This window comes from Macaca fascicularis, chromosome 1 (genome assembly GCF_037993035.2).
Source record: "Macaca fascicularis isolate 582-1 chromosome 1, T2T-MFA8v1.1".
Lineage (NCBI taxonomy): Eukaryota > Metazoa > Chordata > Mammalia > Primates > Cercopithecidae > Macaca > Macaca fascicularis.
The window spans coordinates 39,213,427-39,226,875 of NC_088375.1; the positions used below are offsets into that span (position 1 = coordinate 39,213,427).

The following is a 13,449-nucleotide window of genomic DNA, read 5'->3' on the forward strand; positions in this document are numbered from 1 at the left end:
TGAAGAGGTGGAACATGGCATTTTGAAACCTAGTTTCTCACATGGCTAAGAACATACCTTTCAAAATAGAGCAAGCAATCATTTGGTCCTGATTGGAATACAGCTAGTCTGGGAAGGCTTCCTGTGTGAGGCTGAATGAGGTGTGTTTCTGTGTAACATTGTAAGGAGGTCATATTTGCAGCCTGGATCAGAGGAAAGGGTACATGAGCTTAATAGAGGTACTTGCTCAGATGCTCTGTCTCTGTTGCTTGATTCACCCTTTCCCTTAGTCATGGCCCTATCCAAACCCAGTGAATCTTATCCTTCTTTTCCACAGGGAATTTGCCAAAGAGAGAGAGAGAGTGGAGAACCGAAGGGCTTTCATGAAACTGCGGCGCCAGCAGCAGATTGAGCGTGAGCTGAATGGCTACCGTGCCTGGATAGACAAAGCAGGTAGGCCTGGGGGGCTGCAGGAGGCTGGTGAGTGGGCTGCAGAGACATCAGGGCCGGCCCCTCACTCCCAATTCTCCCATTCAAGGGGCAGCCTAGACAAGAGAAGAGAGACACTTTGGATGCCTGGTTGGTGCTTAAGGTTCCCTGCTCATCCCACTTTCTTCCTCTGGGCTCTAACTGTCCCGTCTACCAAACCGTCCCATCTACCCAACACCTTAAGGCAGGCATCTTAGCAAGGTGAACTGAGTAAAAGTAACATGACCCAATCCTGGAGCTGAGACTGGGCTGATGGTGTGTTATAATACTGTTCCTGGTGCTCACAGCCATCCATTTGTTCAGCAAATATTTATTGAGTACCTACTTTGTGCCAGACCCTGTTCTAAGCACTTGGGATACAGCAGTGAGCCAAATGGTCAAACAACTCACCAAAGCTCTCCTCTTGTAAAGCTCTCTAGTTGGGGAAGGCAACAATAAACAAAATAATAAATAAGTAACTCGTAAGACAATGATAAGGTAGTAAGTACTATGGGAAAACTGATCAAGGTAGGGTTATGGAGTATAGAATGTGCCACAGTTTTAAATAGGAGGTCAGGGTGGCCCCACTGGTGTGTAGACTTGAAGAGATGAAGGAGTGAACCAGAGGAAGATCTGGGAGAGGAGTATTTCAGCACCAAGTACTTAACATGGGAGTGAGCCAGGGGTGCCTGAGGAGCAGAAGGGGGAAGGAACTGGGAGAAGGAACACGAGACAGAGTGATGGCTGTCACCGGGGAAGTGGGCAGCAATTGTGTTTGACCTTATGGGGCACTGTAAGGGCTACGAGCTTCACTCTGAGTAACACAAGAACCACGGGAGGGTTTTGAGCAGAGCACTGATGTGCTCTGACTTTAGACCATAAAGGAGCATGTGCTGGCTGCATTGAGAATAGACCATAGAATGACAAGGTTGGAAGCAGAGGGACTAGTAGTGAGGCTATTGCCATCACCCAGGGAGGAGATAATGGTGAGAACGGGTGTTTTCCTAAGCCTTGAGCTGTCATCAGTTCTCACTCTGTGGCTCAGCATTAGGAATAGTTCTCAGCCGCCTGTGAGAATAGGTCCAAACCTGTCATGATTTCATTAACCCACAGAACCACTAGATTCAAGTTTGGCTGTGGCTTAGATGCTTATGAGGGGTATCAATCACCCCCATACTTGTCAAGAAAAGGGGCGGGTTTGCTTTCTTTATTATTTTAAAGGTTGGTTTTCATTAGTATTATATATCTTCATTTTCTTCCAGAGGAACAAGTGATTTTTTAAAAAAACTACACATATGACGGTATCTTTTCTCTATTCCTAATAGAAAACATAGCACAAAAGTGAGGTCACAGAGGAAAAATTTGGAGTATGATTTAGTGCTTAGTTGCTTGAGCCTTATTCTTCTGTAGGAACTTTGGAAGGACACTATGACACTGTGGCTGCCAACACACAAAAACCCTCTCTAAGCTCTGCAGTCAACTTTTGGTGGCCTCCAAGGGTTGAGAGAGTACATGTATGATTGCTATCTGCACTCCCTTGTAGCCTCTGGAAACATAAGCAATGTGTATTGACTATACTTGCGTTTCGCCCTTTCTCCTCCAAGGCTGTTGTGTAGGGATGAAGCAGACATGAATGTCCCCTACCGCTTCCCAGAATGGTAACTCAGGCTTGCCATGGGAGGGCAAGCAGATTTGCCTCCAGGCCAGGCAGGCAGCTCGATGGTCCCAGCTGTCCTTGGCTTTCTTGGTGGAGGAGCCATCTGACAGACCACTAAGAGAGCTGGCAGCAGACCCAGGAAGGAGCCCTCCCAGCCCTGGCCACCCCACACAGGTCAGGTGGCAGGGTATGCTGCTCGCTGGGGCTCTGCTTTTCAAATACTTGCAGAATTCCAAGGCTTCCCTTTCTTCCAGTTGGCAAAGCCAGCTCTCTCCTTCTAAGAAAAAAGACGCACTGCGACGTCAAAATGTGCTTCCTGGCCCTTCCCTTTACAAATGGAGCGCGAGTGAATCAGAGACATATGGGTTACATTTCCCTGGAAAGACACTCAAGTTCTAAAGCGAACTTGGCAAAAGGGATGAGGTGGGGAGGAAGGGGGGTGGCTTCAGCACATCCAGAGCCCTTGAGTGCTTCCCAGAGATCTCAGCAGCACCACACACCTTCCATCTATCCTGGGGGGTCCCCAGATCTGCCCACCTCAAAGCCCAGACATTGTGTATAGCAAAAGTAACTGTCTGGCTAAGGTGATTAAAGTTGCTATGAGGGATTTTAACACGTTCCTAATTTTAAAATGATGCCCTCCAAACATGTGCTATAAAATGACTTAAAACCCCTTTATGTCTGCAGGCAGGAGTGCCTCACCAATAGCACTTGACCTATTAACTTAGCCAGAGGCTATACTTAAAAAAGAAAGCAAACATTTATGACTTGGTAATAATGGCCGTCCTATGAGTACTATCCCAGCCTTAACATGTTCGCCTCCCTAGGAAATACATTATGTACTCTCAGTTTTATCTGCAGCTGGAATTATGGTAATGACTTTAACCTCTCCTACTGTCCTTTTACTTGTTAAAAGTGTTTATGTTTAAATTAAACCATTGTTTAGTAGGGTCTGAGGCTAGCTTTCCCCCAGCAGCTGGGATCTTAGGGAATGTTTACTGAGGCCTCCAGCTCCCTGACCTGTGGGTTGGGCTCAAAACTCATCCCATCACTCCTCCTCATAGGGCATGCAGGATCCCACCAGACTTGGGAGAGAAAGGCTATTTTGTTGGTGCACTTGGAGGGATGCTAGTGAGGTTTGGTCCAACAAGTCTTAGTAGAAAATATTCCCCTTCAGATGATGACACCTCAGTAGAGTATGGGACTGCTCCTGGGGGCACCAAGAGGGAAGAATACAGGGGACTGTGTGGTGTTGTTTTAGAACTCCAATAAGCAAATATATTATTTCATCATCAACCAGTCCTTCAGTTCTCTAACACCAACTAGGTGTTCAACAATCAGTTAAATTCTACACTAAATACTACCTCAAATTAGCACAGACCCCACAGGTTAAAGGCTCCGTTCCATAAGACTGCCCCCACTTTAGATGGCAGCCAAAAGTGGGGTCTCCAGGCAACCAGCATATCTGCCTGGCTGACTACAAATCTGGGGTTCCCACAACCTCCCCCCCCCCCACTCCTCACTGGTTCAGTAATTTGCTAGAATGACTCACAGAACTTTGGAAAAACCATACTGTATTATAAAGGATACGACTCAGGAACAGCCCAATGGAAGAGGTGTATAGGGCAGGGGATGGGGGTGGGGGGCACAGAGTTTCGTGTCCTCTCTGGGAATGCCACCGTCCCAGCTCATTGATGTGTTTACCAACTCAGATGCCTCCTGAACCCCAACATTTAGGGGGGTTCATGGATATTTCATTACATAGGCATGCTCGATTACACCATCAGCCATTGGCAGTTACACTCATCTCTAGTGCCCCCTCCTCCCTAGAAGTGGGAGTAGGGAGAGGCTGAAAGTTCTAGCCTCCAGTCCTGTGGCTGTTTGTTCTGGCTACAAGCTACCTCCTCTAACCTATGGGGCCCCTCTCTCCTCCATGAGTCATTTCATTAGCATACGGAAGACTGCCAGGAACCAGAGACAAAAACCAAATACTTACTTTTTATTTTATCTTAGGGACAAATTCATGATTGGCCCAAGCCTCTTTGGCTCAGGCTGTGGTAAACCAAGAAAGGATGGAAGCAATGGGGACAGAAGGAAGCCCACAAGCCCCCGTCCTGTCTCCGAGGACCTTTGGGCATCTTCCTCTGACCCCTCCTCAGAGACATAGACTAAAGCCCAAAACGTGGGCTCAGCTCCTGAATGAGGGTGTAGATGTTATGACCAGTGGCCACTGGCAAGAGAAGCTAAGGAAGCTCTTGCAGCTAGAAGTTCAAGGAGTTAGGAAAGACAGGAAGCTGGGTGGAATTAAAAACAGAAATAGAAATTTTTCATTCCTATCAAGGATTTTAGCCTCTTCTTCTCCTCTCACAGGTATCCTCCTGAACAGGGGTATCAGACACAGAGTGGATTGTTACCCCAAGCACCCCCTCCCCGAGGCTTCCATTCTGTTCTCAGGAGCTCTCTGTGCACCCTCTGTGACACTTGCTTTCTTTCTGATGCTGGTGCCTGTGACAGGCTCTGAACTCTGCTCTCTCTCTCTGTTGCCCTAAGCTGGAGCTGTCCCTGAGGGATTTTCATCTTGCAGAGTAATTTGGCATTTACAGATAATTTACCAAACCATTTGTTTCCATATAGAGGAAGTCATGCTCGCTGAAGAAAATAAAAATGCTGGAACATCTGCCTTAGAAGGTAAGGAAATGTTCTGACGCCTTATTCCAGTTGCATTTGCTCCCTCTTCGGCGATGGCAATCTCTCTTGATCAAAAGGGGAGAAAGAAATAAAAGACGGTGCTCTGGGATTTGAAATGAGAGTCTTTCAGTCATAAAATCCCTCATGCTTTAAAATGAAGGGAATTGAGTCACAGATTTAAATGCCTTTTAAAGTGATGAAAATGAAACCCAAGGGTTGCTTTGTTCCAGGGCATGTGATTGATACTGAGCGAGGAAAAGGCCGTCCTACAACCAATGCTATCTAAAGGGACCTTCTCTTAAAATGTGTGGGGGTCACCTTGAGACCACTTTCATTACCAGGAAGTGGCATTGTAGGTGAAGAGCCAGTTCAGATGGATACGGAGTGCCTGTTTACCTTCTGCATTTAGATAGGCTCTAGCATGGCTTCCAGAGCCCTTGTGTTGCAGGAGGTGCTGGTGAGCACAGCATTTGTGGTCTAGTAGACGTCCTTGATTTCTCTTACCCTGGCTCAGGTATTAAAGGCAGATAGATGCCAATGTTACAGGGACCTCAAACAAGGCCTCTTGCCTGCATTCCTCAAAGTTTTGTCCAGAATGGTCTGGGTGTACTTGTGGCCTCTCACTGGCCTTCCCTTTCCCTGGTGCAGTGCTTCGAAGGGCAACCATCAAGAGGAGCCGGACAGAGGCCATGACCCGAGACTCCAGCGATGAGCACTGTGTTGATATCTCCTCTGTGGGTGAGTGGATCCAGTTAGATCTTTTACTTCTCTGATCGCCCATGAAAAGGAAGATCCTATCTTTTGAGAAGCACCACAAGGAGGGAAAGAATCCAAACAGTCCAGAATTTATGAATGTAATTAAGGAAAAGGGTGGAAATGGAATCTAGATTATGATTTGTTTAAAAAAAAAAAAAAAAAAGACCTGGGGATACTGTTCACATGAAACATGGGATTTAGAGCTAAGAATCCAACCCAAGTTTTTCAGGTGTGGCAGATGTATTCCATTTGCAGAGGTATCCTCCCTCTCCTGGGAGTGATGATGAGAACCCACTTTGGGACATTGTTCAAAGGATCCTGAGGACCTGTTGCTTCCAGGGACATGGATGTGAGATCTTGAAGCCATTTGCTTAACTTAAAACTAATTCTGATTGGCAATTCTTTAATATTATGGGTTCCATCTCAGGTGCTCCTAGAGATTCTGGCTGATGGCAGGTTTTTCCTCCCCAGAAAAAGGGAAAAATCTTGTTCCATCCTCAAAAGCAGAAGAGACTTACAAAGCTCCTTGCTGTTTTGTGCCACCAGTAGTAGAAATACTACCAATGCAGCAAAAGGATTGTAGTGCTTGAAGCTATTTAAAAGGAAAGGGCAGAGAGAAGCCCAATCTGTTGCAAACATAAACACGATCCTATTAAGATTCAAGACGCTGGTGTCCTGCCTGGGGAATCTTTCCATTTCTTAGGACTGAGAGTGCCCAGAGAGGAAAAACAGGTTCACTGCCTGTAGAAACTACTGAGCCCATAAGATGGGGATTCTCCAGACCTGCAATGTGGCAGTCATCTTGCCCTTGGACTAGAGCAGCCCATCTTGTCCTTCGAATGCTCCCTGGCCGTGGAGGATGACCACAGGATATTTTGCAGCCTCATTCTTCTTCCTTACTTCTCCCCTTAGGCACACCTCTGGCCCGAGCCAGTATCAAAAGTGCAAAGGTAGATGGGGTCTCTTATTTCCGGCACAAGGAAAGGCTTCTGCGCATCTCCATTCGCCACATGGTTAAATCCCAGGTGTTTTACTGGATTGTGCTGAGCCTTGTAGCACTCAACACTGCCTGTGTGGCCATTGTCCATCACAACCAGCCCCAGTGGCTCACCCACCTCCTCTGTAAGTAAAGCCTCTCTCTAAAGCCTCCTCTGCTGGTCCCCATGTGGGGCAGCTTGGTGTGTGTGTGAACGCAAGAGAGCAAAGCACCCTGCTAGGAGGAGTTCTACCTCTTCACACTGTGAGGGAGGCCACATCATTCTCAAGGGGGCTGGAGTATCTCATGACTGTTTCCAGCTTTCATTCTTTAGGTAAACAGATCATTGCTGATGAATCAACAAGATAGCATAGCGTTATACTTTTGGGTACCACAAAGCCTTCACTTCCTTTCTTAAGGAGGCTCAATGATCGGGAGTTTTGATCACTGAAATCCTGGGCAGGAAGTTCTCAGGGCAATGGAGATCTCAAATAGACTGGAAGAAGAGCTGATAGGTCAGCTCCAGATTAGACTGCCACTGGGCATGAGTGAGGGTCAGGGGCCTGTCCCTGCTGGGTGTGTGGGGAGGAATCCAGCCCTTTGATCAAAGCCATAGTAAGTCCTCTCTTTGCCCTCTAAGGGCCCTCTACCATATAAAGGCCAGTGACAGGCCTGCCTACTGAAAGAGAGCAATGCTGATCTGTTGAGTGCGCCTGGGACTCAGCCTGGGTCAGAGGGTACTCAGACATCATTAGGCTCTGCCCAGCCCTGGCCTGATATGGCTACCGAATGTCCCGACATGTGTTTTTGTGAGCTGCTCTGTAAGTGGGTGTGTTAGCTGAGAAGTGCCTGAGCCCACCCCACATGTGGAACCAATGCTCTACTTTTAATACTTCCAGACTATGCAGAATTTCTGTTTCTGGGACTCTTCCTCTTGGAGATGTCCCTGAAGATGTATGGCATGGGGCCTCGCCTTTATTTTCACTCTTCATTCAACTGCTTTGATTTTGGGGTAAGTCATCGGAAGCCTGCGTGTGCTCCTGCTTTGTGTTGATAGGCCCTGGTTTTAGATAAGCAGCTTGCTCCTTACTCAGCATGAGATACTGAAATCAGAATATATAAAAAGAGAATCGATAAGATTAGCTAAAGGGAATTCAGAAGTGAATGAATCCTTCCCATGCAAGGTTTATTTGTTTTTCTAAGCTCTTTAATTTTCAATATTTTTATTAAAATGTAACACATACATTATAAAGGGTACACTTAAGTGTATAGCTCCGTGAGAGTTTACAAAGCTACCCATAGCCAGACTTTTGAACCACTTATTATCTTGGGGGAAGCCTGAGAAGGACAAAGGACTTGATTCTAGAGGTGGTTCCATAGGAAAGAGAAGCTTATGTATTTGTTTTTCTACTTCAGTTTAAAATTGGGATAATTATCTAGATAGACCCTCACGCAAACACATACACACACACTCTTATATTAGCAAGTCCCCACAGAGAATCTCTCAGTCAGCTGTTTACTTTCTACATAGTGTGGATATCTAAATGTATACATTGTGCTAACACTTCAAGGTGCTTTCACATATCTTTTATTTTTGTCCCCTGCCGCTTACAGGAGTCCTATGAACTATATTACATTTCAGGAGTTAGCCTTCCCACTTACACAAGAATAAATAGAAGCTCCCGTGCCCAAGTTCATATACCCAGTTAGCAGCAGAATTGGGTCGCAGAACTTTGGGCTCCTGAACCACTTCTCTTTGTGCCAATCCCACTACTTTTTCTGCCAAAGCTTCAGTTAGGTGCTAAAGATTTCGAGCACTTGCTAATCTACATTTTAACTTGGAGCATATGGTTCTGAGTATGGGCAATTTTCAGGCATAGCAGCTAGTGAGAGATCACTTTAACCTTAGTTTCTTTGTGTCCGTACCTTTCGGCATTACTCTCGGGATTAATAGTTGTTGTTTCTCCTAGCACAATATCTAGAACATAGTGGACATTCAATAAATACATAATTAAAATAAAAGGAAATTGAAATGTTCATCTGCAATTGCTGCATCTTGTAGCAATCAGATCCTACATCACCATGAACTGTCACATTGCGGGATGCAAGACCTCTGTGACTGAGAGATATTTATTATATCAAGGACCGAAACGTTCTTGTTAGCACTGAATTTTAGGATTATGAGAGAATGTAGACCTTCTCTGAGATTTCTGTATTGAGATGAAACTTGTACTAATCCAAATCAGTTTCTTCGTTTTGAGTACCACTCCTTTGTCAGAGCAGCAGAAGCAGCAACTGGCTGTTGTAGTTTTCACCAAGGACAGGCGTCAGTAAGCCAATCTACAATATGAAGGATTAAAGTTAGGAAGGGGATTGAAGAGCAATGGGAGAGAGGTGGCAGCTTCCCACATAGGTAGTTTTTCTGAAGGTAGGGCTGGTGGGAGAGGAGAGTTTTTATTCCCCCATCCCCCACTGAGAGCTGTTGATTGTGTGCTGGGCGTTAGAATGCCCCCTCTTCTTCTCCTCCTCCTCCTCTCACTGTGACTGGCATTGCCTCTCTAGGTCACAGTGGGCAGTATCTTTGAAGTGGTCTGGGCAATCTTCAGACCTGGTACGTCTTTTGGAATCAGTGTCTTGCGAGCCCTCCGGCTTCTAAGAATATTTAAAATAACCAAGTAAGTGAGCAGAATTTGGACTTTTCCCGATGACTTTGAGAGTAGAACCTTTTCTCTGCCTTATATTTTCTTCCATCTTCTCTTTCCCCCTTAGGGGGAAAGTATCCCTTCCCTGCCCCACCCCTTCTCTATTCTTTAGCTCTTCCTTCTTCTCCAAAGATTAAACCAAAAATATCTATGGTGCCACATTCCCAAGGGGAGCAATAGGTTGCTGCCCTCTTTACTTCCTACAAATATACAAATGCAGGTTATTTCATAGACTACCAGGCAGATGCTGAGCTGGGCTTGGGGGCTAACTTGGTATGCAGTGTTCACAGCTGTCACATTGTCTGGGTTTTGTAGGTATTGGGCTTCCCTGCGGAATTTGGTGGTCTCCTTGATGAGCTCAATGAAGTCTATCATCAGTTTACTTTTCCTCCTCTTCCTCTTCATTGTTGTCTTTGCTCTCCTAGGAATGCAGTTATTTGGTGGCAGGTAAGTGCTCAGAAGCTTTCCATCCAAAGGAGGCTCAAAACCTAGTCCTAGCCTGTGTTGGGCCAGGGTCTAATATTAACTCGATCACCATGTTACTATCCTGTCTGCCTTTGCCCATGGCCTGAATTGACCACCGAGTGCGTGCATATGTGGAGTAAACATCTCTGCTTTTATTACTTTCAGGCTGTACAGGGTTCTCGTTCCGGGGACCCATTTCTTTGGTGCTGTCCCTGAAATGTGCAGCATGGGCACATCCTTCAAAGTGCATAGTTCATCAGTAGTAGTCATTGTTACAGTCTTTATAAGTTATGTGGAATGAGGAAAAAGTAGGGAAGAAGGGTGTTGTAGAAGAAAGGGGAAAAGAAGTGATGAAAACTGTGATCTTGGGGAATGAAAAACTTGGTATGTGAGATTTTCATTCCATTCTTTTCTCTACTTTTTTTTTCAGGTTTAACTTTAATGATGGGACTCCTTCGGCAAATTTTGACACCTTCCCTGCAGCCATCATGACCGTGTTCCAGGTATGAGGCCAGCTGACGGTTCACAAGTGCTGCGTGAGGTCCCTTGGACTGCACACTGCAAGACAAGGATGAGTTTCAGGACAATTCTGCTTTTCCTTTCCAGGCTCCTCCCAGGGGAGTGAGACACTCTTTCTAGTTGAGCGGTCATTACTACAATAATCCCTAGAACTTCTGTGGCTTTGTTCTTACCAATAATAAGAGAGCTCTGTTGGGACCATCTCACTGTCCTTCTCCCACACCTGTGAGTTTGCAGGAGACATTGAGTCTGAGGCATTCAGCCAAGAATCACATCTATGGTTTTCTGAAATCTAGGGACATCTTCTAACCCATTTAACAAGGTATCCATTAAATGGTGTTTATTTAACAAGGTCTCTTTTCCACCCCTGCTCCCCCCAAAACTCAACTGTTTAAATCATGGGGAAAATTCAAAATTGATAGTATCTTAGACCTAAAGAAAAATACTATTTGGCCAGAATCTGAGGTTGGACCAGAACCCAAGTTTCCTGAACTGCAGCTCACAAGGCTCTTTCCAATCCTGCTGCTGTTCCAGACCCTGTATCTGGGCAGCTCTGAGGACAGTTAGGTAATGACCAGACCACCTGATCTGTGTGATTTCCACAAGGACCTTGCAAAACTGAAGGTGGGAGACACTCTGTAGTTGGAGGAACAGAACCTTTCCCTTTGATGCTCTCCTTCCATTTTCAGTGTCTAAAATTCTCTTCCATATCAAAAGAAAGTTCAGGATTATTTATGGGACTTTTTTTTAACTCCCTGGCAGGATGGTCAAGCAAAGGGGTAGATGCAAAAGACCCAGGCCCAGAATTTGCCCTTGGTATTGACCCCATTTTCTCCACCAGCCCAGGTTTCTGATGTGCCTGTCATTTGCTTTGTGTAGATCCTGACGGGTGAGGACTGGAATGAGGTGATGTACAATGGGATCCGCTCCCAGGGCGGGGTCAGCTCAGGCATGTGGTCTGCCATCTACTTCATTGTGCTTACCTTGTTTGGCAACTGTATCCTTTTTAAGATGTACCTCCTCAAGCTGCCCGCCTTCCTGGACCAGCATTTGAGGAGGTATTGGTGGTGGTGGTGCTAGAGCTTGGGTTGGTGGGACAGGGGCGTGGACATTGTTTGGTGTACTAAAGTAAATAAGGATCCTGAAGGACTTCATGTACTAGTTGGGTAAAGAATACAAACATAAACAAGATAGAGTATTATCCAAATCTGTCATGTATGCAAAGAATAACATAGGAGACTGTTACATTGAATGGTTGGTGGTACTATGAGCTGGACAACATTAGACAAAGCAAAGATCACTGTAGGCTGAAATAGGCACATTATACCACTAATGAATTAATTACATGCTAATGTAGAACAAAGCCTGCCACATAGTAAGATCTCAAAACATTAGCATTAGGATTAATGCCATTACTGCTAATTCTAGCAAATATGTACTGTATTTGGGCTATACGTGAGACCTTAAACTAAGTGCTTCATAGGCACTATTTAATCCTTATAGGAGAAAAAAAATCTCGAGTAAAATAACTATTAAATTGTAAAGGGAGACTAAAGTCCAGTTCCATCTAACTCCAGTGCCCTATCCAATCACAAGATCTAGACCAGGAGATTTAGGTTTTAATCCCAGCAACTCTGTGTATCAGCTGTGTGGCCTTGGGAAAGTTACTTAATCACTCCAAGCTTCTATGTTTTACAACTGAAAGGAGGATAATAATATTTATCTCCTTTGTTAGTGGTGAATACTAAATGAGACAATTTATTTGCATGTGATTTATAATTACAAACTTCTATACAACTGTTAGATGCTTTTGGGGAGTGGGGTTGGCCATGAATTGGGATTAGTAGAATAAAAAGGGAGAACCATGGGATGCAGGTGTATTTTTGCATTTTCCATAGCTTCATAGACTAGACGTGCTCTTTTAAGTTTTCTGCCCTGAAAACATCTAGAGGTTGGAGCTGACTAGAAGCTCAACATAAGAAACTCATGAAAAGAACACCAGGTAGTGAGTCACAGTCATGGAAGCGCCATGTGTCCCAATGGCATAATAATTGTCCTGATATTCTGGGGGTAGTCAGAGCTGGACTTTGATGCTACAACAGTTCTATGTTCCATAACACATAGGCTTTGAAGACAGTTGGAAACTGAGACTTCAGGCCCTAGAGTATGGCATAGGAATATATTTCATAGTGAATCATGTCTGCTGTGTGACATTTTGTTAAATGAAATGTAGAACCCTTCAGGACCCTCACAAGAAGAACGGGAGAAGTTAGCATCTCATTATTGGGAGATGCTCAGTAACAGGGGCTGTGGAATCTCATTCTTTTTGTCTTTAAGGACAGAATGGTGTGACGCCCATTGGCCTAGGTAGGATTCAATTTCAGCCTCCCAGAATGGGCAGATGAGCTCCCACACTGAGCTCCCTACACATCTTGTTCAGTGATTCTCTTAGTTGTTATTGCTATGGGTAGAGGCCACAGCTGTCTAAAGACCTTTTGAATGTGGCTGAACAAATTCAAAGTGCTTTTTCTGTTCCCTTATTCATCAACAATCAATGCAGAAGACTTCTGTAACCAAATGTGTGGGGTTTTTTGCTCACCAAGCAAACAATCCTGCAGCGGATACTAGTTGGTGTCCTCTAATTCAATTCTGATGCTATCTACCTGGAGATAGCATTAGATCCCACAGGTTGAGGGCTGAATCCCCAAGACTGCCACTGCCTTACAATGACAATTGCATGCCTCAGGTTACTTTACCTGTGTTTTGAAGGCTATAATTTGGGGTTCCCACAACCCCTTCCTGGGTTCAGTTAATTTGCTAGAGTGGCTCACAGAACTCAGGAAAACACATTTACCAGTTTATTATAAAGGATATTACAGAGGATACAGTTGAAGAGAGGCAGAGGGAAAGACATTGGGGATGGGCACAGAACTTTCATGCCCTCTCCGGGAGTGCCAGTCTCCAGGAACCTCCACATGTTCAGCTATCCAGAAGCTCTCTGAACCCTGTCCTTTTGGATTTTTATGGAGTCTTCATTACATAGGCATGATTGATTAAGCCATTGGCCATTCATGATCAACTTAACCTTCAGTCCCTCCCCCCTCCCTGGAGGTTCGGGGGATAGGGCTGAAAGTTCCAACCCTCTAATCATGCCTTGGTTTGGTGACCAGCCCCCGTCCAGAAGCTACCTAGGGGCTACCAGATATCACTTTGGAGTTTCTAAGGATTTTAAGAGTTGT

At 45.2% G+C, this 13,449-nt stretch overlaps 1 protein-coding gene across 10 annotated transcripts in view; it reads left to right on the top strand.

Moving 5' to 3' along the window:
• Positions 1-13,449, top strand: part of CACNA1E (calcium voltage-gated channel subunit alpha1 E) — a 497,363-nt gene that overhangs the window by 400,011 nt on the left and 83,903 nt on the right. For all 10 annotated transcript variants that reach the window (XM_065534002.2, XM_065534247.2, XM_065534152.2 and 7 more), the window contains 9 exons: positions 317-432; positions 4,739-4,792; positions 5,441-5,530; positions 6,461-6,670; positions 7,424-7,536; positions 9,087-9,199; positions 9,542-9,673; positions 10,122-10,194; positions 11,090-11,207. In XM_065534002.2, coding sequence (XP_065390074.1) covers positions 317-432; positions 4,739-4,792; positions 5,441-5,530; positions 6,461-6,670; positions 7,424-7,536; positions 9,087-9,199; positions 9,542-9,673; positions 10,122-10,194; positions 11,090-11,207 — 1,019 coding nt within the window. The remainder of the gene's footprint in view (positions 1-316; positions 433-4,738; positions 4,793-5,440; positions 5,531-6,460; positions 6,671-7,423; positions 7,537-9,086; positions 9,200-9,541; positions 9,674-10,121; positions 10,195-11,089; positions 11,208-13,449) is intronic.